The sequence below is a fragment of the Vipera ursinii genome, assembly GCF_947247035.1.
Source record: "Vipera ursinii genome assembly, chromosome: 16".
NCBI classification, from domain to species: domain Eukaryota; kingdom Metazoa; phylum Chordata; class Lepidosauria; order Squamata; family Viperidae; genus Vipera; species Vipera ursinii.
In genome coordinates this window covers 9,016,051-9,043,226 of record NC_139529.1, presented here as the reverse complement: position 1 = coordinate 9,043,226, position 27,176 = coordinate 9,016,051, and the positions used below count along the sequence as shown (strand labels likewise).

The window sequence follows — 27,176 nt, the reverse complement described above, 5'->3', positions numbered from 1 at the left end:
TTCTTTCTTTCTTCCCCCTTCTCTCTTCCACACGCACCGCAGGCGCATGCAGCACGCGTAGCAAGCAGGCCTCCCCACAGGTTCCCCCTCAGTCCCAAGCGGGGCTTGTGGTTTCCCCCCCCCCCCGGAGGGAGGAAGCGGCCCTCTTCATCTGCCCTCCGCTGGCTATTGCGGCAGGAAGCCGAGGTCCTGGGATTCGCCACTTCGTCAGCTGCCCGACGCAGCCGTCCGGCACGGCCGGGAAAGGTGCACCAGAACCCAAAGGGTAAGTGAAGCGCTAACTTGGGGAGGTTTGGGGAGAAAAAGCGGAGACCTGCTTTTAAAGCCAGCCTAACTGCTGAAACAACCTTCCTCTCCTGCCCTCCGTTGGAAAAGATGCATCCGGATTGCTCTTCCTCCTGGACTTTGCCAGCGATGGGCACAGGTTTCCAGATAAGGAGATAAGGTTTATTCTCCTCAGCAACTTCCGAGGGACTTCGGTGTTTCCTCATCCCTTCAGCCAGAGCAGTGAGTCTCACACATGTCACAAAGTCCTTCCTTCCCCATTGGCCAACCTGCCTGCTCACCCAGGAGAGGGAAATCTCCTGACCACCACCACCTCTTCCTCCTCCTCCTCCTCCTCCTCCTCCTCCTCCTCCCACCGGAAGGAATGCCAGCCCGTTAAGCCACCCGCGGGATGCCAGCCTCAAGATGCTGCTGAGCCAGAGTTAATGATTGGCAGGAGGGAGAGCAAGGCAGAAGCAGCCTGCCCGCCCATGACTGCCCACAGCCTAGACACCTTTCCCTGCCCCTGGGCGGAAAAGTCTGGCGCAGCCTGCGACCGGCAGTGTCACGCGTCTGCCCAGCCCAGGATGAAGAACAGGAAGCAGGGCCAGCTCCTGCCCGGGATCAGTGCGCTGCCTCTGACAAGGTTTGCTCCAGTTCTTTCTCCCTCTGGCGGGGTCCCAAACCAGGGGTCTCTCCTCTCCAGTGCCCTGGCACTGGCACATGGCAAGCTGCTTTTAAGAGGCCAGACCGTTTCCATCCATTTGTCTTGTGGTGCCTCTGGCTCTGTGAGTGTGTGTGAGAGGCCAGCCCACCCATCCCCAGTTCACCCGCAGGTGCTCACTGCCTTCCTGCCCCCTCCAGGGCCTGCAGCAAGGTTTGGGGTTGCGCCCTTTGTGGTGCAGTGGATCAGGGAACGCTTTTGCTGGCTATGGGGAGCAGGGGTGTGGTGGTGGCCTGTGCACAGGAGGGCTGGTATTTGGGCTCTGCCTCGACCATCTGGGAATGTGCCCTTTTCCTCCCCTTACAGGCTGGGGTTCAACAGATGTGCCCTGGATCCACAGCCGGGCCCCAGGAGCGCTTAAATGCCCTTCTAGGTCACATGGGCATTTAGCTGGAGAAACCCAGTTGGAAGGACTGAGCGAGATCCACATATGAATTTGAAGTGGGGAAAGTGGGTTCTCCTCCTTTCAGCCAATGCATTTATGCACCGTGAAGGAGCCTTCTTCGGGGTCGCTTTCGCTGAGGTCGAAGGTGGGCTCCTCTTCTGAAAGGTTCTGCCTCTGTTGGTCTAAAGCCATTAAGCCAAAGACTGAGCCTCGAGGGGGGCCTGGGGCTCCGTGCAGGCGGGGCCAGAGGGGAGAGAGCACCCTGGCTGTGCGGGCCTCCTTCCTCCTTCCTTCCCCGCCAGACTTCTCTGTGCAGGCAGCTGGCCGCTCCTTTCGTGACCGGCAGCAGCTCCGGAGTTTACAAGGGATAACAAAATGTTCTTTTCCAATGCAGGGGTTCAAACAAGGTGGGGAGAGGGAAGGAGTCGGAGTGACCACAGCAAAGGCCACAAATGAGAAGCCGAAGCGGGCAGGGGAAGGATCGGGCCCTTTTCTTCACAAGGGCTGTTTTGCCTTCCCGGACAGAAGCGCTCTCTTACCTCTCTGGCTTTCCAAAGGGGGGGGGGGGCTGCAGTAGCGCAATCCATGGGCAATAAACTACAAGAGAGAGAGAGAGAGAGGGAGGGAGGGATCGGAGGTCCCCCCTAACCAATGTCTTTCTCCATCAAGGGGCTGCAAGGCAGTTTGAGGCAAGAGGGCCAGGAGGAGGAGGGGGACCAAATGTTTTTCTAGTGGGAATGGCACTGGGGGGGGGCAGCTTAGCAGAGCAGCAGGCAGGGAGGGAAGAGGGGTGCAGAGATCGTGGGGGCTTCACATTGGATGAGGAAGCAGCACCCGAAGACTAGGCTGGGGCGGATATGCCTCGCCCCTCTTTGCATGAAAGTAACTCGCACCAATTCCAACTGCCCATTATTTGTGGTTGGACTTTGATCCGTCCCATCCAGGGCTGGCGAGGGCTCAGCTCTCCAGCCAGAAGGGTGAAAATCAACTGGATCTCTCCCTGCTGGGATCCTGGGACCTGCTTCAGTTTAGGCCGGGGGTGGGGAGAGAGAGATGGAGATGCTGCCTTCCTCCTGAAGACCTGCAAAAGACGTCCTGGCCAGGGATGGAGAAGGCTGGAGCCTTCTAGGAGAGGAGGTGTCTGGCTGCCTGGGAGCCATCTTGGCTCTCCCAGCCAAAGACGCGGAGACCGGAAGTTTTCCAGCTGCCACAACAGGCGCCCAACTGGAGCAAAGAGCAGAGGAAGGACAGCGAGGCCTCAGCCTGGCTCCTTCTTCCTGGAGACTCTGCCAAAGCCTCAGCACTGGCTCCGGCCAAGGCCTGGAGCGTGGGAGCAGAAGGGTGTCACCCCGGGGGAAGAGCAGCCCTCCAGGCCCCTCCAAGGGAGAAGGGTGCCCAGCAGGCAGCCCCAAAGCCCCGCCAGGAAAGAAAGGCTCTCTGTCCAGCAGCCAAGAATCACAGTGCCTTTCCGAGGCAGCTCCCTCTCATCCCACAGTCTACCCGGCAGGCGCCAGAAGCCCCACCGCCCGTGGCTTTCCCCCTCTCTCCAGGCCTAAAGGTGTGGACTCACCTGTGCCATCATCCGCATCCTGGAGGAAGCAGCCACGAGCATCCTTGGCTTTCAAGGGCTGGAAGGGCCTCTGTTTCCCTCACCTCAGCCTCTCCTGGAAGGCCTGGGGGACAAAAGAGAAGAAGCTCTGCCTTCTGGGAAACACTCCTGCAGGCAGGGGGGCAAGCAGGCCACCCACTCCCACTCCTTTCCCAGGACGGAAGGGGACTCGAGGCCCCAAAGCGAACTCTCCCTCCCGTTAAGGTGGTCCTGCCGTCAAGCTTCCTTTGAATAAGGAATGTGCGTTTTTTGACAGGGTGCAAAAGGGGGAAGAATTAAGCAAGGCCCAGGCTATATCCAAACTGCAGCAGACCCTCCCCAGAAGGTGAAGGGGACATCGGAGGGCCACAGGGGACCGCTCAGAGCAAAGCTGGGCCCCTCCCATTTGCAAGAGCTTGCTTTGCATTTGCAGGCTGGCAAAGCCGCCACAGACGCCCCGATCCCAGCCCAGATTTGCATGAAAGGAGGGATGCGCTGGTCAGCAGCTTCGGGCCACGTTAAGGCCCCACAAATGCACTTTTACCCTGCTTCTCCCCCCCCCCCATTGAATCAAAAAAGGAGACCTGCAAGAACCTCCAGCAAGCGTTCTTGTCTGCAACACTTCCCAATAAACACAAGTGGCTATTTTGTATTTAAAACTAAAATACATCCTGCCAGTGTTATCCTTTGCTCTCCAAGAACCTCGGGCTGCTATTTTGTATTTTAAAAATATTGTTATTTAAGAATGAAGAGAAGACACGCTTCCTTTCCTTCCTGCTACTCTGCCCAAGGTGGCTGGGAAAGGCACCCCAGGAGGCACACACGCTGCCTGCCGCTGTGAGGAGGATAAACTGCCTTTCTTAAAAGGATTAAGGCTATTCAAAACAGACTGGGGGCGGGGGAGTAAATTAAAAGGAGATTTTCTTACGGTAGGCATCGTTTCTGATAACTCTTTGTGATGTCTGTGACAGTTTACAGACAGGGTTGGGTGTTACAACATCAGTGGGTGAGGCAAGTAGCACTTCCTATCGCTGGCTGGGGGGGGGGAAACCTTTGCAGAAACCTCCTCCCCTGGGCTGACTTTGGGGGCTGCAGGATCCTTTGGATGTGGGCATGCTTTTCTTCCAAAGCTTAATTAACCACCCAGTTCAGAGGCTGATCAGAAAATTCAGATCCCCAGAGCTTTTGAAAAGTGTATCATTCATAAAGTACCCCAATTGTGATTTAGTCTGGTTGGGGGACAGCCCCGCCCCCCCCAGCCCAATCTCAGAATTCAAGATGAGTAAATAAATTGTCTGCCTTTCACTCTCCTTTCCTTTCCTGAACCTTCCCAAGCCCCTGAGCTGCCCCAGGGCTTGTGGGGCAAAAGATCCAGGTGGCCAGAAATCTGAGGCCGTGACATTGTTTTCAACTGCTGCCTCTTTTGGTTTCGAGGGACGAGGAGATGAGGAGGATGGGCTCTTGATTCGTGTTAGGAAACCAAACTCCGATTTACCGCAGCTTAATCAAGCCACAGGTCCAGACCGTCCAGACCGAGCGAGGTGTGCCCCGTTCCTTTGCAAGACCCTCGTACTCTCCCCCGCCCCAAGGGATCATTGCAGGAAGCACCCTCCCAGCTGCCCTGTCAAAGCAGCATTTCTCAGCCAGGACAAAAGGGCTCCACCTTCCAGCTCTGGATTCCCACATTTACCAATAGGAATTCCATTCGCCAGTTTTCTGCGAGGAAAACATGGAAACGTGGCAGGCAGCCTCAGCCCGGAGAGAAAATGCTCCAGACTCATTCCCTCAGAGGGCTCTTTGATTTCCGGGCCACCCAACTTCTCTTCTGACCATCTTCCTCTTTCCCTGCTTCTGTGGGAAGTGCTCCGAACGATGCATCCAGAGGAGGAGACTCTCTCCGGCACAACAAAACAGGGCTTAATTTTGACAGAAAAAGCTGGAAGGGATTCCTTTTGTGCAAATCTGCCTAGTTCAGCAGAACCTAGCCCTGCCTGTTATTTCCCCCCTCTATTTTTCCAACCCAGAGAGGTCAACTTCGGCATACGGTGCGTACGTGCTCTAAAATTATTTCACTTTTAGGTTGACGCTTGCCTGCCTCTGGTTTAGCGGCCATTTCTGCTTTCTCCTTCTCCGGTTATTTGCTTGCTTTTATTTTTTTGGTTTTAAATATGTTTAAGGAATCGCTACGTCTTGTTCTTGTTGTGTCCCCTGCTTTCCTATCTTTGTCTGCCCAGCTCGCTTTACCAAAGCAGAGTCTTTTCGCTCTGCCCTCCTCTTCTTAAGAAATGGTCTGGATTCTTTAAATGAAGGTTGGGTTGCTTTGTGGACAACACAACAGCGATGCGAAGAGAGAATGGAGAGAACTTAGGTTGACTGAGGAGTTTGAAGAGCCTGTGATGGAGAAAGCAGGGAAATTTTTACTGATATAGAAGATGACACAGGCTTTCTGTTTCAACAGCAGGAAATGGAATTCAGAGCATTATAAGAGAGTCTTAAAGTTTGGAGGTGGTTCCCCCCCCCCAAAAAAAATCACATTTAGTCTTCTGTGTTGGATTGAGCTTGCTGCAAATATTGGTTTTTCAGCACTGAAGTCCCACCTGTGTGCTCTGTGGTCTCCAGACAATGTCATGCAGTCGATAAGGATAAATTGGGGGTTGGGGGAGGACAAGCCAGCTTCCTTGCTCCCTCCCTGATAATACTCAATGTTGCTACAGGTGCATAAAGGTTGCATTTGATTTATGGATTTGGGGCTGTGTGTTTTGAAATATGAACGTACCAAAATGTGCAAATGTTTTCATAATTGGGGAGGGAGAAGTGGAGGTTTTTCTTTTTAAAAAATGGATAATACGGTGGGGAAAAATACAAAGAACTTTGCAATGTTTTCCTCTTAAGACCTGGGTTTAGCTCTCCAGATACAGTTGCTATATTGGTAAATATCCCCCACAGGCCCTGCTTGAGAGAGGGGGCTTGGGGGTTTCACCATGGGAACAGCCTCAAATGTCCCGAGGCAGGAAATGTTGCTCTTTTGGGAGAAAACTTGACTATAATAACACAGCACGCTATGAAAACTTTTTTTTTTTAAGTGAGGAAGTGGAACTGGCAGATACTTCTTGCTTAGATTTCTAACTGGCTTCCCGGAGCTCAAAGCTTCGCCTCCCTGCCCCTCCCGGGGGTTTTGTTCTTCAGCCCACAATCATGCTGGCTGGAGAGCAGGGGGGGGGGGGCGGGGGGCTGGCCCAGGGTCCAGGGGACTTTCAGGGCTGGAGGCTGAGACAGACAGAAGGGGCTAATGAGACCGACTCAGCCGAGGCGCTTCCACACTCTTGAAAGCCAAGTCCTTGGGGAGGGGGCAGCACAGCCAGCCTCTCTTCCTCCTCGCCCTCAGAAGAAAGACCCCCGGAGCCATCCCACCAGAGGGTGGAAACCAGCTGCTTGCCTGGGTCCAATAAGGCCAAGACTTGCTGGCCAATTTTATGATCAGGCTCAGCCTGACTGGTTTGCCTCTGGGTCTCATTCAAAGCCCAGACAGCTGGACGACCAGCAGCATTTTTCCGGCCCTGGTGTGGCAGGCAGAGCTGCATCTGAACACCACCCCCACCACCTCCCCGCTCATCCCATCCCCCAGCAGTTTGGAGTCTACCTGAAAAATGGCAGGCAAAATGGGGTTTTCCAGTTGCCGTGTCTGCTCTTCGGGGCCGCTACAGGAGGCAAAAAAAAGAAAAAAAAACAAATCCTGAAATAATTTTGACTTCTCCCTCTGCTGTATTGAGACATTCCGATGCAGCGGTAACTAGGTTTGTTTGCATATTGTTTTGATATTGCTACATTACATTACAGTAAAAATATTAGCATTATCGCAGATAACCTTGGCAGGTAAGCTGTATTTTAAGCCAATATTTACACACTTGAATCCCTGCTACCCTTCAGGAGTCTTGAAGGCTCCAAGCCGGTCCTGGGCCCAGCCAGCCCCCCCCCCATGATTAACCCCCCCGGGGGTCATGGGCAGAGAGCTTCAGAGGCACTCAAGGAGCGTGTTTCTAGGGAGTCTGGAGGTAAAGGGCACCCGCGCCTAGAAGAGACACCTTCTTGCCCATTTGGTCAGGAGGAAAGTTTTGCCACAATCCGATTGATTTCTTCTGGGCAGATTGAGGAGTTGGACAGTGATGAATTTCCCCCAAACATTAATGCTGCTAGGACAAAGCCATCCTCAGACAAGTCACATCCTGTCAGGAAATAACCTCAGAACAGCCTGACTATAAATAATACGAGTGAATGATACAAATGAAAAAAAACTCACCAATGACTTGTCCACAAAGCTCCTTGGAGATGCCGCTAGTCAAAGTCTATTCAAATAAAAAAGAAGAAGAAAAAGCAGTGAAAACTTTAAAAGGGCAAGAGAGGCTTTGCAGCATTTTTTACAAGAAAAGAATTTAAATTTAACCGGAGGTCCTTCAAGCAAGGGAGCCCAGAAGAGGGGCGTTTGTGTAAAAGCAAGCCCACCTTTAGTCAAGACGTTTAAAAGGCAGCCAAAAATAAGGTTTGAGTTTTTGTTTGTTTCTGTGAAAGGGGGACCCAGCCTGGCTTCTCAGTCTCTGGGCATTCAGGTGTTCTTCCTTGGAAGGGGGAAAAATGGGGGATGTTTTCCCAGGTGAAGGGGGCATTAAAGGCCAGGCGCAGCCAGGCTGAGGTAGAGAGAGCTCAGGAGCGGAGCCGAGTGGGGCCCTCGGAGTCAATCGCAGCTTCTCTCCTGAGAAGGAAGCGGGGGGGGGGGGAGGATCCAGCAGCCTCCAGCTTTGCTGTGGCCCTGAAAAACATAAGTCTGAGCGCAGCCAGGCCCTGCTAAGGATCCCCTTTGTGTTGCCAGCATTTGGTCCACAGCTGCCAAGCGGAAGGTGGCCCAGGTCCAAGCCCCCTCTTCCCAGCCCTCGGCCAAGAATTGACCCCGTCCCTCTCCAGGAGAGGCACAAGGGGCAAGGGAGAAGGTGCTCGAGGTGGGCCGCAGAAACGTTGACCACCGGCTCTGGCAAGGGATGGAGCACGGAGCCCATGGCTGACCTCGCCTGACGGCTGGGCCTTCCATTCCCCAACCAGGCCGGTCGGCACAACACCCGAGCTCAGCGCTGGGGAGGAAGGGACGCACAAAGGTGGGGGAAGGAGAGAGACCAGTGAGCAAGGAATAACAGGAAAAGAGGATCTGGCTGAAGAATCCGACCTCCCTCACATTACTTGCAGGACCCTGAACGGGTTGACCCACCTGCTCAAGCGGAGGCTCTTGGCGGATAACCCCACGCTGTGCGAATGCACAGAGAAGCAGAGCCCGACCCAACTCTTGGTACATCGGCTACTACCAGAAACGTGTACCGACAATGACCTATTTTTGGCCAAAGACAAAGCCAAGAAGGGGCCTCATTTTAGCAGTCTAAAGTCTGATCTGGACACTTGGAAGCAGCAGCAGCAGCACCTGCACTGGAGACTCCAGGCTTCAGGTGAACTCAGCCAAGGCAGACCTTTTTCCACCAGCCCTCCTTTTCAGGAAGAGAAAAGAGGATGGGGGGGGGGTCACCAGGGGCATTTGTTGAAGCTCAGTTGTCAGGAATGTGCTCCACCTGCACCCAATGCTGTGCGTTCGCAGGGATGCACAGTTAAGTGTGCATCTGCCTATCAAGATGGAGGAGCGCCCTCCTTTGTAAGCGGAACTGGCAAGCTAAGGGAGGGAGCATCTGGCTATGAGGCTTTTGGCCAAGGAGGCCCAAAAGGCAGCCACAGCACCAACATCTCAGAACACCTTTTTGCCTGGCAGTTTAGAATGAGTGGTTCTAAAACGTCTTCCGTGTTCTTTGACTGTTGTGAGGCCGCTGGGTATCCTTGGCACTTCTCAGCAGGTAACACTTGCTTCACTTTTTCCCAGTCTTGGGTTCAGGCTCACCGCAGATAATTCTCTCCCCCCCCCACCCCCGCAAGCTTGTTGTAGATTTTAAGGGTAAGAGTTTCCCTCTCTTGTGGATGGCCGTGAGAGCTTCTAAAGAGGCAAGGGCAGAGGAGGAAGGGGGAGTCCCCGCCTCATTAAACGGCCACCAAACAGATCCTCTGGCTGGGACTTCTCTGTTCTTCTCAAGGAGCAGCTGATTCTGTCGCTCCTTCCCTCCTGGGGGAGGCTGAATGTGTCTGGCCTCTTCTTAAAGTCAGTTGGAGAAGAGATGCCGAGAGATTCAGGGATTGCCTTCGCCTTCAGGGCACGGAGATACTTGCGGCTGTTTGCCCCAGCGGTTGAGCGGCCCGTGCTGGTTTTCCATAGGAGCCCCTCAGCAAGGGTCAAGGCCACCTTGATGGTTCCCGCTGGAGAGGGGTGCAACAGAAACGGCCGCGGGAATCGCGCCTTTAGACCCCAAAAGGGATCCCAGAAGGGAAAGTCCTGGGGCAGGCTCTCCATCCCAAAGAGGTGACGCAGAAGAAAGTGAGGCTGTGGAGGAGGGGAAACAGAGGCTCTTTGTGAAGGTGGAGCAGGGCAGAGCCGAGAGGCCGGGCCCTTAAATGCAGCTGGAGGGAAGGGAGGTTGCCGGGAGCTGCCAAAGCTTGCCTTGTATGTTGACTGGAGCAGAGAGGCGCGTCCAGAGGCTGAAGTGGAGGTATTGCTCAGGTCTTCTCTGGGTCTGCCACATCCTTCCCCAAGGTAGGGGAAGGCTGAGCTGTGGGATTGCAGCTCCCATCCTCCCCAGCCAGCCTGGCTTGGAATGGGTTGGAGAGCCGGATGTTGAGGAAGGCAGAACTTTCACCTTTGTAGGGAAGTGAACCCAGCTGGCAAGTTTTCTCCCTTGGTTAGAGACGGGTCTCTTTGGAAGGAAGGCTGGGCTGTTGCCCTCTCCTCCTCCTCCTCCTCCTCCTCCTCCTCCTCCTCCTCCTCCTCCTCCTCCTCCTCCTCCTCCTCCTCCTCCGTCTCCGGGCTTTGGTCCGGGAATGCAAGCCACCTCTGACTAACCTCCAGCTCTTTCTTTCCCTCAAGGATGACCCTGTCTCAAGGGAAGACAACTCTCTTATGGATATCCTTGCTCGCCCTCTTATTGCTGGCCATTTACACCTACCTGGACAGGTAAGAAAGCCACGGCCGCCTGAAATGCCCACTGAATTTACTGTTCTTGTGAGGAAGCTGCCCCACCAACTCCTGTGCCTTATTCCCATTACCCTTTTAAGACCGACAGTGCCCCTAATTTTGAGCACAACAAGGAAGAGATGCAGGAATTCCCAGAATTGTTAGCAAATCAATATTGGGCAATCGAGCACCTTGAACATCTAACACTTCACTAATGTGAGACAAGGGACTCTGCAGATTAAGCTGGGAGGGATCTGGAGAAACTCACGTCAGGCATCACACGTGGCCCAAACCAGGCGCAGGATGGGTTTTGTGGAGAGAAGCACAAGGAGGAAGGGTGGTCCCAAAGTCTTTACTCAGAAATTCAGTGTATCGCACATCGGTACGGCTTGCCACATTTCAACCTGTTTGCAGCGGCGTATTGCTCCTGAAGTGTTACATAAAGGTCTAGGCACACCCCGCCTAGTTTCAGTGTGGAATTTCACATCCAGGAACACTGGGTGTTGCAACGTATTCCCTCTGATGTGTGTCCATATTGGGGGAACAATTAGAAGTTTCTCTTCTCAGCCAAAGGTAACGGCAGTTCGATTGCAGCTCTCCAGTTATCCAACTCCTTGACCCAAACACCGCCCAGAGGTCACCTGCAGGGGTCACAGAGAGAACTGCATGTCCAGCAAGGAGCTGAATCCACCAAGGGGATTTGGAGGGGGCCGTTGGAGGAAGGGAAGGGGGACGGGGGGGGGAGGTTGTGGAAACAGAGCTGAGTCACATAGCAACTTCAGAGCTGCTTTCCATCCAGAGAAGCTGTTTGTCTTCTCATGCTTGTCCGGGGACCATCCAGATGTCTTGGACCAGAGTTCCCGGGCAGTTCAGCCAAGGACCACATCAGGCTGGGGGTTCTGGAGGCTCCAGGCCAGGGTTAGGCAACCTCGGCTCCTTTATGACTCATGGACTTCAACTCCCAGAATTCCTGAATTTCTGGGAGTTGAAGTCCATGAGTCATAAAAGAGCGGAGGTTGCCTACCCCTGCTCCAGGCAATCGGCACATTTGTAGGGCAACACCGAAGGTTTCCAGAGCGAGAGCTTCCCAGCCCCACCTGGGCGTGGAGACAGTTGGGTGCTTCTGCAGAGCACCGGTTCTGCCCGCACACAGGCCGTCTGCCAGCCAGGTAGAGGAAGGTGATTGATTGCTGGCTGGGGTTTACCTGGTATTTACAGGCAGGTGACCTTGACATAATCAAAGGTTCTTTGTTCACCTTTCAACAGGGATGAGAAAGAGACCTGGATGGACAGCAGCAGCTTCCAGTAAGTCCCCTCCTGCTTTTGCTGCCTCCCATCTGCTTGTGCCACCGGCTACCGCCCCCCCCCCCCCAATGAGTCAAGGCTCTCCCGATGAGGCTGGCCAGGCAGAATAAGGGCATTTTCACCCGGCCAGGCTTTAGGAATCGAGGTGCTATTGATTCAGCCTCACCACGGCCTGGCCCTTCTCACAGCCGCCCTCTGGCGCCAGGGGGCACTCAGCACATCTCCCCTTTCCTCCTAGCGGCAAAGACCCAGCTGTAGCTATTGGCCGCTCCAGAAGTGAATGGGCAGCGGGGCCTGGATCGGGCTGCTGCCTTTTGGCCTGACCTCTTGAGGCCCATCAAAGAGCCGGAAAGAGAGCAAAGCTGCCCTCTTGGCCTTGCTCACTGAGAGCTGGGGGGGCTTCTTCGTCCTGAGGCAGCACTGCCCGAAGATGACCTGCGCTCAGATGAATGCCTGGGGCGGGGGGGGGGGTGAGGCGGGTGAGGCAAACCGTGTCTCATTCGATGTGCTCACCAAGCGCTTTCAAAACAGCCGCTGATCTGCTGCTGCTGCTGTTGCGTAATCCTCCTCCTGCTGGTGGGTGGACCAAGGGTCCTCCCACCAGGCGCAGTTCTCCTTGTCTGGGCATCTTCCTTAGTGAAGAGTGAATGGGGAGGAGGCAGACGGCCAGCTGCTCTTCAGTTACCTCCGGTGTAGCCACTAACCCCTCTTCCGCTCCCAGAGGGACTGATAACTTTTGCACGCAACTGACAATCACTGTAGGGCTTTGCACAACAGGAAAGAGAACTGCCGGAGCGCCTTGCTCAACCTTGGGGTTTTAAGCTTGCAAAATGGGCAGCGCGACTGATGACTGACTCACACAGTAGCACAAGCTAGATGCCAGTGAGGCTGCTTGCCTGCTGCCCTCGGCCCCCCCCCCGTGATGCTAGGAAGCCCCCTGTTCATAGCGGAGGAAGAGGGCACTCCTTCACTTCCTCCTGCGTGACAACAGAGCGCTGCTCCCCACTCTCTCTGCTGAGCGGCAGCCTGTGGGGCAATCGGTCCCTTTCCCTGCCGAGCCAGCCCCAGACCCCAGGCTTGCTGAGGTCTCCCCTGCCCCCCCCAGCAGCACAGGGGCCTAACTCTTGCCCAGCAGAGGAGCCAAGCAGACCCCGGGGCAGCCGTGCCAGAGTCCAGCCTGCCCTGCAGTATAGTTCAGCTCCTGGCGACCACATTGCGACATGCCCAAATTGTTTCCTTGGCACCAAATTGTTTCCTTGGTATGGCGAAGAGTAAGAAATCTGCACGTAAGGAATTTCAGCCAAAAGTGACTGGAGAGAAAGCCAACGGGCCAGGAAGAAAAAGAATGAATCCAAGAAGAGAGGTGCCTTTGTTTCCAAAGAGAGAAACTTGGCTGCCTGGTTGACAGCCGATGGTGTCTGATATGGGTTTTCCGGAAGAAGCGACACACCAGATAGGTCTGTGTGAAAGCCAATTTTTGCCACGAGCCGGGAGTATCTCTGCAGAGCCTCTCACTCATGTGTGTCACGGTTGTCCCAAAGGTGCTTTCCCAAAAGGCAACTGGAGAACTGAAGAAGAAGCTTCTTGGATGAGAAGTGAAACATTTTCAAGGGAAGAGCCCAGTTGCCTTTTGGGGTAGCACCTTTGGGACAACCAGCCGGAATCACAGCCGGACCGTATCCTGGTGACCTTCTCCTTTATTGCAGGGAGGCGTATTCAACCGGAGAGGCAGAAGGGATACCACTGAGCAGCTGGTTTCACCCAAAGTAAGAAGTCTCTTTGGACTCAAAAGTGAGATGGGGGGGGGCAGCTTTCACTGGGCTTCCTCCAGACTTCCGCTTTTCCCGCCACTGTCCGCAGACAAGTTTTTTTGAGAGACGGGGGCTTTTTCACCCAGGACACTTCCTGGGGAGCGTTTCAGAGGCTTAGGACCCCTTCCCCAAGGAGCGAAAGTGCAGCACAAGACCGAGACGAAGCTGCCTCCACCTGCAGAGCCAGAACCGAAGGCTCAGCGGAGCGGGACAGGAGCCATTTTGCCCGGGTCGTTGTGCCTGGAGGGTCAAGTGCTGGAGCGCTGGCTTTTCAGCTGAAAGAGGCGAGCAGCACTCGGCTGACGGGCCGGATCAGCTTGGAAGCCGCTCGGATCAGCCTCGCCTGGAGCCCAGCCAGCTGAAAACAGCCTGCTAAAATTAAATGCAGGGAAAAGAAGCTGCGGAAGGGCTCCTGCTTTGTTTTGCTTTAAACTGAATCCCGAGTAGCAGCTTTCCCAAACATCTGGCTCCAATCAGCCTGCTGAAAGGCAAAAAGTTTCCTGCTTCCTGCCACTCCCTGGTGAACATTTTAACGTTTCAAGGTTGGGGAGCTGCAGCCAAGGCCACCCTCCAGCGCTGAATTCCTAACCGGAGGCTCCCAGTAGGGAAGAACGGGGGACCCCTGCTGCTGGAAGCCTGCTTCGGAGTGGGGGGGGGACTGAGGGAGGGTGACCTCTCCAGACTCGGCAAGGATGACCCTCACCGGCCTTTTCTTTCTGTCCCGGGCAGCGCAAGGACAGAAATCCCTACCTTGAGTCCGTGGTCAGCCCCCATCGTGTGGGACGGGACATTCGAAAGCGCCTTCCTGGACGATTACTACAAGCGGCAGAAGGTCACCGTTGGACTGACCGTTTTCGCCATTGGGAAGTAAGCGCTTCGTCCAGCCGGACCCGCCTCGTTTGGCCAAGGAAGGTCCCCTGAGCATGGGATGAGCAAAGAGGCCCGTCCAATGGGGGGGGGAAGGGGCTGAGGCTGCCGGGGGCAGGGGGTGGCAGCCTGCAGCAACTGGAGAAGCCCCTCCCCCTCATCCCTGCTCCGTTTGCTTTTCCCATCCAGGTACCTGGACAAATACCTGGAGGACTTCTTGACTTCTGCAAACACCTTCTTCATGTCAGGCCACAAGGTCATCTTCTACGTCATGGTCGATGACCTCTCCAGTGTGCCCAAGGTCAAGCTGGGCCCGCAGCGGATGCTGAAGCTCTTCCAGGTCGAGCAGCAGAGCCGCTGGCAGGACATCAGCATGATGCGCATGAAGACCATCAGGGACCTGATCGAGGACTCGGCTCGCTTCGAGGTGGACTTCCTCTTCTGCATGGACGTCGACCAGGTCTTCCGGAGCTCCTACGGGGTGGAGACCCTGGGCAGGTCTGTGGCCCAGCTCCACGCCTGGTTTTACAAGAAGGACAGGAGCGCCTTCAGCTACGAGAGGCGGCCAGAGTCGGCCGCGCACATCCCGTATGAGGAGGGGGACTACTACTACCACGGAGCGATCTTTGGGGGCACCCCGCTGGAGGTCCTGAACCTCACCCAACAGTGCTACCAGGGCATCCTGCGGGACAAGGAGCGGGACGTGGAGGCCCTCTGGCACGACGAGAGCCACCTCAACAAGTACTTCCTGCTGCACAAGCCCACCAAGCTGCTCTCTCCCGAGTACTGCTGGGATTACAAGATCGGCTACCCCGCCGAGATCCATAACGTAAAGCTGTTCTGGTTGCCTAAAGAATACGAAGAGGTCAGAGGCAACTCTTGACCTGCCCCACGCCCTTGAACTGACCAAAGCTGGCCTGCAGCCAACGGCCCAGGTGGACACGTTAACAGCACAGCTGAGCCTCACTCCGTCACCCGCTGCAAAAGAAGAGGGGCCAGCTGGGGGTACAGAGGGGCTGGCAACGGTGAGGGCCCCTCCTGCCCCCTTCCTTCCTCGCAGCATCGGTCAGCAGACTGCTCTGGACAGCCTTTCTCGGTCCATCTCTGGTTTTCTGAATTTGCAAAGAGAAGTCGGGGACGGAAAGCAAGAGCTGAGTCAGGATGCACCTCCATCCACGCTTATACGCCGGTGCCGAGTGGAAAGCATGAAGAATTCAGGGGGTGGCAACTGTTTACGCGGCAGGCAGGGTCCAGAGAGGAAGACTCCAGACCCTCTTCTCAGGTCCTTCTGCTCTCAGATCTCGTGTTCGGATTCTGGGTGAGGGGCTCTAGGGAGCCACGCTAAGCCAGAGGGTCAGTCTGTCTCCCTCTCTCTCTGCTTCTTCCTCCCCAAAGCTTTTTTCCCCCTGGGGATTCAAACACGCACGGGAACGTCCCTTAGTCAAAGCACGCCTGGGGGATATTTGTTCCTTCTCCCCTGTCCCAATAAACAAAGCTCACCAAAGTTGGCAGCCTGGACAAAATAAAATAAAACAAGCAGCAGCTTTTGTTCCTGTGCTGGTACAGAGGGCAGAGGGGTGCTTTGTCCCTCTTGCACCTGCCAAGGTGCCCGACTCACCTGTTTGTTGAAACACCTGCCTGCAGGCTCACCTTCCGAGCTCATTTGTACGAGCCAAAATTAGCCGCGTTCTGCTCCGTGTGTATTTGACTGTGCACCCCGCTGGGTGGATGGGGGCCGAAATCGGACATCAGCCCTTTCTTCCATTTTTCCCCTTTTATAAAGACAGGACTTTTCTCACCCTCGGGGGCACAAAGGTTTGGACCGGCCTGCAAGAGGGCACTAATTGGGGCAAATCCTGGGCCTCCCCACAGACCTCTAAATGCCGCCTGGTGGGCCTCCTCGAGACCTTCCCCTTGAATAGGCCGGGGTCCGCTTTCAAAAGCATCCTGAAAGTTCACTCCAGTTAGTGGCTGCCACAAAGCCCCCCCCTTCCTGGTCACTCCGTTTTACTGCACAAAAATACACCCATGATCCAGAGATTGATGAACTGGTGTACCTTGTGGGAGATGAGCCTGGAAACCTGGCTTCCCTATCTACCCTTAGAAATTTGCATGTTTGTTAACTTATTGCCTTGTAAATGACAAAACAATAAATTCAAATCTTATTTTGGCAAGCCTTGCGAGGTGGGGATGAATGGGGAGAATCGTGGCTGGAATTTCACAGCTCTCATCAGCAGGAGGAGGAGGGCGAAATCGAAGCGGTGGGTGTTGAAATGCGGCGAGGGGGTGAAGGGAGCCAAAGCCGGCTTCTCTGGGTCTCAGGGAGGGCTCTCAGGCACCGGTGGGGGGAGGCCCACACACGGCAAGGGCAGCAGTAGCTGGCAGAGATGCTTCTGGGCCACCATTTTGCAAACTTCCTGGCCGCTGAAAGCTGGTCCTGCCGCTGACCAGATGTGGGACCATTAATCCAGGGAGAAGCTCTGGGCCCGAGCGGTGGGCTCCGGGGCGTCGTCTTTGCCTTTTTGCTCAGGGGCCAGTCCTTCATCCGAAGGGGCACCCGCTGCCAGGCTTCAGTAGGAGCCGCTTGCAAAACCGCCTCTAGGACCAAATCCAAGCCAGCCTTTCGCGCTCTCGAGCACTTCCAGGGCTTGGATTAAAATGCCAGCTGGGGTGTGGGGCTCAGGAAGGGGCCTCCCTGGCCTGGCACTGCATCCCCTGACCCAGAGGAGGGGAGCTGAAGGGGCCTGGAGAAGGCCGCCCCCGTCCAGCAGAGGGCCGTGCCAAAGGCAGCACAGCTGGTGAAAGGGCACCACCTTGTGACCAGCACAGGTCTATGCAGGTCTACCAGCACACCCACTCTGGGCTCCCAGAGACACACAACACACACACACACACACACACACACACACATACACAGAGACAGACAGACAGACAGACAAGAGGAGGGAGAGGACTCACAAGCTATTTATTGATTTACAAAGAGAGATCCATTGTCAACCTTGGCCTGGAGAGGACACAGCGCTGTCCTCAGCTTTGGAAGGCCAGCCACCAGCCCCAGGACCTTTCGGAAGGCTATTATGGGATGCTCACGGCCTTGGGGGTTCACAAGGATGGACTCCAGTGCTTGCAGTTTGGAATGGGTTCAGGGTCTCTCTGTTCCCGGGATCTGGAAGTGCTCTCGAAGCTTTGCCTGTGGGACGAGCTACCCAAGTCTTTTCCCACCTGTCTTCCTGGGGACCCCCCAACCATCTGTCCCCCCACCTCCTGCCCAGCTGGGAACAGGATCCAAGGGAAGAGAAGTGGGGAGGGAAGAGAGGGGGGGTGTTCACCAAGCCTTCTCGTGGACCAAGGGGAACTTGGGTGGGTTCAAAAATCAGGGTGCCGGTCCGCTGCTGTTCTGGGTCAGGGGGCTGCCCAGTGAGTGGCAGTCGTGAGGGCCGGGGCAGGCTGATGTCCGGCACAGGAGAGCCAAGCCAGGCCGCAGGGCAGCTCCGCTTTCTGCTCAGGATCTGCCTCCCGCGTCGTTGAGGAAGCCCAGAAAACTGGGCTGGAAGACAGCGCCCCCGAGCGGCTGAGATGCCCAGAGGACCCCCCTCCCCTTCTGCAGGGATCCTCCCTCCTCAGGTGCGCCCAGAGAGCCGGGCTCATCTCCCTCTCCGGGCCTCAAGCCCCCTTTTCAGGAAGAGGACCGCTCGTTTGCCAGCAGCTCCACACCTTCGCTGGGCAGCGTGGGGCAGGATCTGGAGGCCGAGATGGCGGCCTGAGGAGTGAGGACTGGAGGCCGCTCAGCCCCCGATGGACTTGGCCAATGGCTATGGCAGGCGTGCAGCTTGGCTCATTGGCCAGAGCCACCTAAATGGGGGGGGATTTGTTTTCTTGCAAGAATATTGCTTGGTCCACAAGAATCTGGGCCTCTAGAAAAGGGGCGGCAGGGCTGGGGAGGGCGGGCACTCCGTCTTCCAATCCACGGGCCTCTGATCTGCCCCAAAGGGCCTGATCCCCTCCTCCTCCTCCTCCTCCTCCTCCTCCAGAACCTTTTCTGCTGAGATATACAGTCTGCTCAGTCCACATCCCGCCAGGTGCGTCAACCTGGGGGCTGCTGCTCTGTCGGGAACTCCAGCCGTTCCGCTGTGTCCTCCAGTTCCTCCAGGATCTCAGAGAAGGAGGGGCGTTTGAAGGCTTCCATCTGGGGAGGGCGAAGGGGGGGACAGGAAAAGAATGGGGTGGTGTGCCAAAGCCCTGCCAAAGGCACCCGTCGGAAATGGCAAACTCCCTTCTCATTACAGATGGCGACGTTCTCTCTCCCCCTGCTCTGCAGCCAGAGGCCCATTTGTGGCTTTGCCGCACTTGGGGCATCTCTTGCTGGCTCTAGAACTCTAAGGTAGATGGTCCTGAACAGAGAAGCTCTCCTACCCAGCACTCTCACCCAGGCCTGCTCAGCTGCTGTTTCTGCAACTGCTTGAGAGCCGCCCCCCCCCCGGCCAGCCCTCACATCGCGAGAGCCTCTTTTGAAGGAAATCCTCACCCTGCAACAGCTGGCAGCCAAATCTAAAACTCGCCTGGGACACTCTCGGATCATGCTGTGGAAGGCAGCCACGTCCAGCCCGTAATCCTGGAGGGAGAGAACACGGGTGTCATTTTGTGGTCCACAGACCTCCCTCTTGCCCCTCCCCCAATCAGCTTCCCCCTTAAACTGCCTTCCTGGAAACGAAGGAAGTGTGTGGGGGAGAATAGGGAAAGCTCCCAGGGAGGGCCATCCTAACAAGCCTCGGGGGAGGGGGTCCTATGAGTCACCTGGGTCCGTGGTAGCACCTCGGGGTCGGCGGGAATCCTGCCCAGAATTTCACAGAGGACGATGCCAAAGGAGAAGACGTCCACCTGCCGGAGGGAGCCAGGCTCAGCCACGGGGGCTTCGCCAGTCCCCCAAGCGCCCTGCTCTTCGTCTCCCCGGGGACCCCCCAGGCCCAGGCAGCACCCCCGGGGGGAGGGGAGGCAGGCAGGCACCTTCTGGTCGTAAGGCTCTCCCCGCAGCATTTCGGGAGCCATCCAGAAGGCTGAGCCCACCAGCGAGAGCTTCCTGTCCGGACCGTTGGCCGAGAGCTCCGCCACTTCCTTGGCCAGCCCGAAGTCGGTCACCACCGCCTCCCGCCCTCGCTGGGTCACTCGGATGAGGCAGTTCTGGGAAACAGACAGAGGGCCCTTCAATCTCCATCCCAGCCCCCTGAAGGGGGGGGAGCACTGGGCTGTGGCTGGGCTGGCCCTCAGAGCAGGATAACCACCACAGGTCCGTCCCCTCTTGGCTGACCAGTGGCCCAGATCTTAATGCCCACAGCCCCCAAACAAGGGGGAAAACACCCCGCCCCAGGAGAGCCTTGGGTAGGACTCTCAGGAAGCCTCACTAGGCTAAGCCAAAGTGCTCGTCCATTCCTGGGACTCGGCAAACGGCCGCTGAGCGAGGAGGCTCCTTTGGCCAAGGCTAACAAGGCAGCAGCAGGCTTCTCCTTCCGGGGTGTCTCCCACTCACTTCCTCAGAGACCCCTGGGCAGACACACACACACACGCACACACACACACACACCCCACGGTTCTGCTGACTCCTTCGGAAAGGGGGCCAAACCGAAAGCCCACCTTGGAGTTGAGGTCGCGGTGATAGATGCTCCTGGAGTGGAGGTAGGCCATCCCGCGGGTGATGTCCGAGGCCAAGTCCACTTTCTCCTTCCAGCTAAGGGAGACGTCTCTGCAGGCCAGCAGCTCTTCTAGGCACCCCCCGTTCACGTACTGAGGGGGGCCCCAAGGGAAGAGGGAGCTTTGAGTCGCTTCCCTCGGCGGCCGGGATAGACGCAGCGCTCGGGAGTCAACCAGCGTGGCCTCAGCCGAGGAGGATGGGTGTTGTAGCCCAGCCCGCCTGGCAAACGCCCCTTTGGGCTGAACTACATGCTTTTCCCCCATGCGGGGGGCAAGGAAAGAGAACCTCCAGGGGCAAACTGGAATATTCTTCCCCCGAGCTTCTATATTTCTAAGAGCAGGATTTGCCACCCTGGGAATTCCCTTTTCTTCTTTTAACAGGGAGATGCAGACTCATTTTTTTTACAAGCTCACTCCTAAAGCATAAAGAGGCATGGTCCAGATGGAGCTATATCAGCCCCTTAATTCCCCACTTTGGGGGGGGGGCATGAGGCCAATTGCAAGCCAGATGGAGAGATGACACTTATTTATCAAATGAGTGTGTTGCTGCGATCGCAAGATTCTTGGAGACTCACAAGAATGCCACAAAATAACACGACGGGAAGATAAAACGGATGAAAGTCTAAACGCAATAGGGGACGCCAGGCTCCAGAAGCCCTCCGGAGGAGCTCAGCTTCGGCTTCTCCGGACCAATTCCCCTCGGGAAGACGTCCCCACCACTAAGAATCTCTGCTTCCGGTCCGGCACCAAGATCAAGGGATCCTTCCTTTAAAGGGCAGCCTAGCCTGGATGGCTGTTTGGGCAGGGGAAGATCCCCCCCTCTTACCTCCAGAATGGGGTACAGCTTGTCATCCTTCACGCAGATCCCGAGGTACCTGACAAAAAAGGAAAAATCGGGGGATTGCCGAGGTGCAAAGTTAGATCAGCCTGAAAACAAGAGAGAAAGTGGAATCCAGCCCAAGAGCTGGGAAGAACCACCTTTTCCTCTCTCTCCATTCGTGTGTGTGGCAGAGAGAGACTTTTTCAGAAAAAGCACAGCCATCACCAGCCCAGCTAGGCTGCTGGTCCACCAACGGAAGGAGAGGCAGCAGCAGCCTGAGGGGTGAGGAGAGGTGGAGGCCTCAGAAAGAGCGGAAAGGCCTGACTTGCCGTGAGCCTTCCTTCCAGGGAGGCAGTGACCCACCGAAGAGGGTCAAGAAAGCTGGAAGTGCCCACTGCCCCGTAGCCCCCAGGGGATCTACTCAGAGACCTACCTGACAATGTTGGGGTGGGAGAGCTTCTGCAGCAAGCTGATCTCGCGCACGATCCCCTCCTGGTCAGCATCGTTCTTGTAGATCTTGACCACCGTGGCCTTCCCCCCAAGACGCGGAGCAACCTGCCAGGCGGCCAGGGGGAAGGATGGCGTGAGAGCAGGGAGGGCGAATCCAAAGCCAGCTGTGCCCACCTTTGGGGAGGCCCACCCAGGTATTCCTCCCGGCACAGCTGCCTCAAATAGGTTCAGGGCTGTCTCGGGAAGATCCGCCCAAATATGGCAGCCAAACGGAGGGGACGTTTGCTCGGGAAGGTTGCGGCCCAGAGCATGAAGGTAGATCAGTTTTAAAAAAACAGAAGGGGAAGGAGAAAAACCCCAATCTCCCGCTCTTCCCAAGCGACCCCCTGGCGCTCCCTTCTTCCGGGTGCTTCCTAACCAGGAGCTGAAAAAAGGAGGCGGCCAGCTGGGCTGCCCGTGGCCCCCCGGCTCCAATAATTAAGGAGCAGATGGACACCAGGGCAAAGCTCCAGGGATTAACAGCTGCATCAGTGACCATTAATAGCCTCGTCCTGCCCGCAGGTGCCTCTAAGCCGCTTGGAACGTAGGGCGGTGGAACTGGCTCTTGCTGGGGCCAGGAATTCCTCAGCTTAACTGCACTCTGCTTGAAACGGGGCCTCTGGGAGAAACTGCATCCGGAGCTGGAAATTGGAGGGCGGAAGGACTGAGATTCACTTGCATCCTTTACTTCACAGCCCATCTCAGACAAGGGTGTCTGGGCAGCTTGCAAGGATTAAAATGCAGAAACACCCCCCCCCAACGCAGAAGCCTTGAACCCCAAAGAGAGACAATAAACCAACTCCCAGAAAAAGGACGCAGGTAACAGCACAACTGCACTCTCTGTCGTCCCTTTCTCATCACCCAGGCTAAGCAAAGCCCCATTCTGGCAAGCTCACTTATTTGTCATCCTGAGCCAACTGTCTTCCGTGTGGGTGGATCCCAATTCCCATCACTCCCAGCCTGTATGGAAGTCCAACACATTTGCGTTGGAGAAGGCTCAGTGCAAGTGGTAGCAGACCAACCACGCGTGGGAACCATGCTAAGTACGGATCTGGGATGCTCCAGGGACACGGAACAAAAAGGTTAAGGACATTTTTCCTTACCAAACCCACAGCAGCAGCAGGAGTATTTGATTAAGCTATGAGTAATCTGGAGGAGGAGCGGGGGAAAGAGATCCTTTTACTGTGATCACATGCAACCTTTTAAAAGGATTCAGAGGGATGTTTTAAAGGTTTCTCTCTTGTAAAGTCTTTCAATTGACGGCAGTTGGAGGCTCTCTCCTCCCCAGCTGCCCTGCGTGGGTCGCCTGCCCCCCCTCCCGCTTAGGAGCAAGATTGATGTTGGCAGCCCGGCCTCTCCAGCTCCATAAAACACCCACTAGGCCATTTCCCGGGGAGGGAGGGCGAATGAGGAAGGAGCCTTGGCCAGCAGCAAAGCGAAGCCTTTCTTTTATTGTTTTCCAATAAAAATGCTTTTAAGCTGCTCATTAACTGTCCGCCTTCCTTTCCCTACTCCAAGCGGCAGCAGGCACCGCTGCCCTCCTCGAACCATCACGCATTCCAGTCAAGCTGGCATTCAGACTCACGAAGGGAAAGGTTAATGACGGGCACAACCAGGCAGGCGCTCAGTGAGCCACGAAAAGCGTGCACAATCACTGTGCCCGCTTTGCCCGAGAAGGAGCCAGAAGAAGGAAGAGGGGGCCTGAAAGGGATGGCCAGACGGGGCGAAGCCAGATGGGAGCTCTTCCCTCGGACAGGCCCTCCCGGCCAGCATTCCCCAAGCTTTGAAAAGGAGCCGCCTCGGGTTTTGTTGGCTTCGGAAAGCTGGCGCCTTCATTTGCTGCCTCTGACGCTGCCCAAGAATCCAGCCATGCCAGGCCCAAGCGATCCAACAGGCAGCCTCTCCTGCGTCTGGCCCATTTTCTCCGGGATGTAGGAGCTGCCCCGTGGGGGAGGGCCAGCCTCAGGGAGCGGAGAGGAACTGCCAAAGGCTTTAACTTTGCAACAACAGGAAGGATCTGCCTTTGTTGTGCCCCAACCTGGCACCAGGTGCCTCAGCCACCAGATAAGGAGGGAAAGGTGCTGCCCAGCAGTGGCAGATCCTGGCTCCGTCCCGGCGCAATTGTCCCTCACTTCTAGAAAGCTCCAGAAGGTCACCCTGCCAAACTGCAGCAAATCTTCTTGGCAATCAAAGGTCCCGTCCTTCTGCAGGAATCCTACAGACGGTGAGTTAGGGACACGAAGCACCATCCAGAAAGGTTTTGGAAAATAAGGACCGTGGTCGGTTTGCAAATGAACAGGCACCGAGAGACAGAGGTGAGATTAGTGGGGGAAGGTGACAGGGGAGAAGCACCCTCGGAAGGAAGCGAGGCAGGAGCAGCAGCGGCGTTCTTAGTGCAACCAGAGCGCGTGTCGTTTAAAGGCTAATCTCCCTTCTGAGGAACACCAGCTCTTGATTTTGCCCAGGAGTCCAGCCACGGTCCACCCCTGGCAGGAGACATCTTGGGTCAAGTCCAGTCACTCTGGGGACTCCTGCCTCTCATGCTTTCTGCCTGCAAAAAAGCAACTGCTTTCTCTCCCCCTGAACCCAAGGCATGTCCTGGCACCGAGTGCTCTCGTCTCCGTCTTGAAACAGACTTGGAAATAAGTGACCTTTTGCTGAAAACAAGGGGCATCAGCTGAGCTTCTCTGATTCTTCCCCGTCCCGTTTTCATAACCTCTTGCCTGATGCGGAGACGATGCTCTCTGCACGCTCTCCTGGGCTCTCCTGATTGTCCCTACCCAAGGAATCAACTAGCCACGGAGTGTAAATGTTGAGGCCTGAAAGAGTCCTCTGAATACCCAGAAGCAGGTTTAAGAGGTGTAATCTCTTGGCTTTGCCCCCCTACCCTCTTCAAACCTGCCTCCTTGTAGACCCGTTGCAACTTCCGCTCCCCAATTCCGCCGCCTCCCCCAAGAGGAACTACAGCGCAAGGGGCACGCAAGGCAGCCTGCTGGGTGGGCTAGCTCGGCATGCCTGGGGGATGCCGTACCTTGAAGACTTTGGAGAAGAAGCCGCTGCCTATCAACTCCGCCTCAAAGTTTTCCCAGAATTCCAGCTTCCGGACAGCCGTGCGCAGCCTCTGCCACCGGTCATCCTCTGGGCAATAAGCGTCAGGGGTCTCCTCGCAGCACGGGGTCGAGCCAGACAAATCTGGAGACGTCGGACCCACCCGGTACATCGTAAAGGCAGGCACTGTAAAGAGAAAGGAAGGAGAGTTTCGTGTCTCGGCCCCTTCCGAGGCTGATGAGCGTTCGCCTCCATTTCACAGCTAGCCAGACTTACGAATTTACTCAGACCAAAGCTGGGACCAGCAGCAGCTCCAGCGAGGGGAAGAAGAGGCACTACAGGGAGGAACTGGGGCTCTCTAGCTTCTTTCTGCCCAGAGCAGAGACGCCCTCAAATCGAAGTGGGTGCTCAAGACTCCTTTGGGACTCTCCCGCCAGGCTTAGGCCTGTTCTTTCCCCCTCTCTGCTCTGGCTGAGCCTCCCAGGCGCTAAAGTCACGGGCGTGGGTGTCGCAGGACCCCCGACCAGCCCCGGGTTCGTGCCTCGCATTCTGGGCCTTGCCCACGTTCAGTCCCTTGCCGTCTGGGGCAGCCCCTCCACGGACCTTCTGTGCAGGGCAGCATCTGCAGCAGGTCCTCCTCCCTCCTGGCATCCGAGGCGGAGCCGCCAACTCCCCGGGCACCAGGCGGGGCGGCCAGGCTGCCTCTTCCCGTCTGTTGCAGAGACCCAGACAGGAGGAGGAGGAGGAGGAGGAGACTGGGTTTACTACACGGCAGTTCTGGCCTCTTCTTTTAAGAGACCGGTTGCTAGCAAAATGGGGCCATTTTCCCTCCGACAAAACCAGGCCTGCTGAGGAGGGGGGCCTCAGCCTCCGGTTTCCCAGGCTGTACACAACAACACAGCAGAAATGCACTTGTGGCACCCGGAGAGCTCAGAGACTCACGTGCCTCTGCTTCACACACTTCACCAATCCTAGCACTGACCGTTTCCCCCACTCCATTCCTTTTGAGCTCCACAGAACGTTTATCTGCAATGAGTTCATTTTTGCAGAGGGCAAGCACAATTCTCTCCTTCCGAACCTGTAATCTGATACCGGGCACAACATTTGGCTGCTTGGGAGGAAGAGAAGCCACAGTTTCTGTTCATGGACACTCGAGCCTCTGTCTCAAACCGATAACGCCAGCATAATTTCTGGCAGGTTTTCTTTTTGAGATTCCAGCACACTGACTCCCTTCGGCTTGATTTGGGGTACCACTAATTGGTGAACGTTTTGTTTTTAAAGAAGTTGGACTGAACCTTGTGGCATTTGGAAAAACAAATCAGGCACAGCACAGGCTGGTGCACAGAAAAGTACCAGCCTCACTTTGAAACTCAGAAAATACAAAAATAAATTAAAAGTACACAAGGATGCAGCTGTTGCTATTATTTGCCAGCATTGCAGTTTCAGTCTAAAGCAGGTGGTCTTGCTGGACCCAGAATTTGACCCACCGTAAGGCTACGACTGAGGGAGCCATAGGACACTCGACTCCTTAGGCCTACCATGGAAAGGACACAAAAGCCACGGCTCAGTGGCCAGATGGTGATCCTGAGGCCCTGGCTGATGGAGGTGAGGCAAGGACTGGATGCAGACCACACCGAATTTTCTTTGAGGGGTCCTTAATACTCTCTGAACTTGGTTGTTTTCTTGCAGACATTTCATTACCCAACTAGGTGACATCACCAACGCCAGAAGGAGCGTTTGCAGCAAGCCCCACTAGCACTGCTGATGTTACCTACTTTGGGTCATGAAACATCTGCCAGAAAACAGCCAGGCTCAGAGAGCACCAAGGACCTCTCCGTTCAACCCCGGGCTACAAATGTTCCCCTTTATTGAATTGCCTTTCCTTGAATTACAGGGGCCTCCCCTGGCGGACAGAGTGTCTCCAGATACTCCTTGCCAGAGAGGTTGTGTGGGCTTGTCACACTATCTTCCCCCCACTTCCGCTGCCGATCTCATTGAGAGCGAAATCAGAGCTGGCGCGGATGCCCAGAGCCCTGCAGTGGCAGATCAATGCCAGTTCCATTAGGCAGAAACAGCTGACGAGGCATTCCTGGCAGGGACAGGCATGGTCTGCTCTCTCTAGAGCTACTGGAAAGCTCGGCTGGTAGGATTGGGGGGGGAGAGTAGTTTCAAGAGCCTTTTGTTCCAAGGCTTTCTGGAATCGTAGAGGAGATGGTGGCCGGTTGCTAGGAAACAGGAGCCATTTCTGAGCAGCTTGACTCCTGCTCTGGATCTGGAGGCCAGGAAGGGAGCCCGGAGGCTATCAAGTCTAGCCCTCCAAGGAGAAGGCAAGAATGTCCAGCCATACGGAAGCCACGATCCCAGGGGACTCTGCCAGCTAAAAGGATAGCCCAGTTGCAGGCAACTCGCATAAATGAGCCAAGGCGCATTACCTGGCAAAGGTCTGGCTCCAAATACTTATACCAGTTTTGCTCAATCCAGAGTCTTTCAGTTCAGACTGAATCCCAGTCTCCATATTCTCTGCGTAGGACTCCACATTCCCAGATCCGGTCTCTTGATTCCGAAGCACAAGACAGGCCCACCAACTCCAGAACAGGAAGAGTGCCAGGACCACCGGCGTCCCCTGCCTCACTGCACCCAGGGAAATCTGCATTCCTGCCACTAATCCCCAGACGGGAGAGGCTGGCGAGGTTTTCCTTCTCCATCCACACCAGCTAAGCGCTCGGCCAGCCGAACAAGACCCGGCAACACAAATCCTGCCTCCACCTGACAAGTCAGGCAGCCAGCTCCACCTGGGCCGGTACTCACCGGGCAAAGATCGGGGTCAAGGGAGTGGGTTGAGCTGCTGGATTTCTCCCAAGTACAGGCCGAGAGCAAGAACTACAGAAGACTGGACGGGCTTTGGGGGGAAAGGCGGGTTTAAGCCAGACGGAGAAGCCGAATTATAGCCAGGAAGCGGCACCAACGTGGCATCTCCCTTCCCAGAAAACACAGCCAGGGGAGGATTCGCCCTCTCCCTTCCCAGCGAGGAGGAGGGGAGGGGAGGCAGCAGCCGGCCCTCCCCCTCCCCAAAACCCCTCAGCGTTGCCTGCCATTCGGGGGT

The 27,176-nt window shown here is 55.9% G+C and overlaps 2 protein-coding genes across 3 annotated transcripts; one reads left to right on the top strand and one right to left on the bottom strand.

Annotated features, from left to right (window-relative positions):
- Positions 1–808: 808 nt before the first annotated feature.
- Positions 809–16,205, top strand: LOC310647603 (N-acetyllactosaminide alpha-1,3-galactosyltransferase-like). 2 transcript variants are annotated; one of them, XM_083374946.1, is made up of 6 exons: positions 809–910; positions 9,962–10,048; positions 11,315–11,353; positions 13,060–13,119; positions 13,894–14,031; positions 14,221–16,205. In XM_083374946.1, the coding sequence occupies exons 1-6, from the start codon at positions 852–854 to the stop codon at positions 14,912–14,914; spliced, it is 1,077 nt and encodes a 358-aa protein (XP_083231072.1). In that variant the 5' UTR covers positions 809–851; the 3' UTR covers positions 14,915–16,205. The 2 variants fall into 2 exon arrangements, with proteins under 2 accessions (XP_083231072.1, XP_083231073.1); XM_083374947.1 differs by lacking the exon at positions 809–910 and adding an exon at positions 4,874–5,006.
- A 772-nt stretch (positions 16,206–16,977) lies between these two features.
- LOC310647569 (dual specificity testis-specific protein kinase 1-like) lies at positions 16,978–26,726 on the bottom strand (the record flags this gene model as incomplete). Its single annotated transcript, XM_083374888.1, has 8 exons — positions 16,978–18,217; positions 18,557–18,643; positions 18,826–19,209; positions 19,660–19,809; positions 20,543–20,591; positions 20,970–21,091; positions 24,057–24,259; positions 26,537–26,726. 8 exons carry the CDS (start codon positions 26,724–26,726, stop codon positions 18,116–18,118), a joined length of 1,287 nt encoding a protein of 428 aa, XP_083231014.1. The 3' UTR covers positions 16,978–18,115.
- Positions 26,727–27,176: the final 450 nt, after the last annotated feature.

Bases quoted from the DNA above. Each gene is read 5' to 3' on its own strand.
- LOC310647603 (XM_083374946.1), top strand. From the start codon at position 852: ATGAAGAACAGGAAGCAGGGCCAGCTCCTGCCCGGGATCAGTGCGCTG. The intron at 911-9,961 runs GTTTGCTCCAGT...CTTTCCCTCAAG, and splicing joins AGTGCGCTGCCTCTGACAAG to GATGACCCTGTCTCAAGGGA. The intron at 10,049-11,314 runs GTAAGAAAGCCA...ACCTTTCAACAG, and splicing joins ATTTACACCTACCTGGACAG to GGATGAGAAAGAGACCTGGA.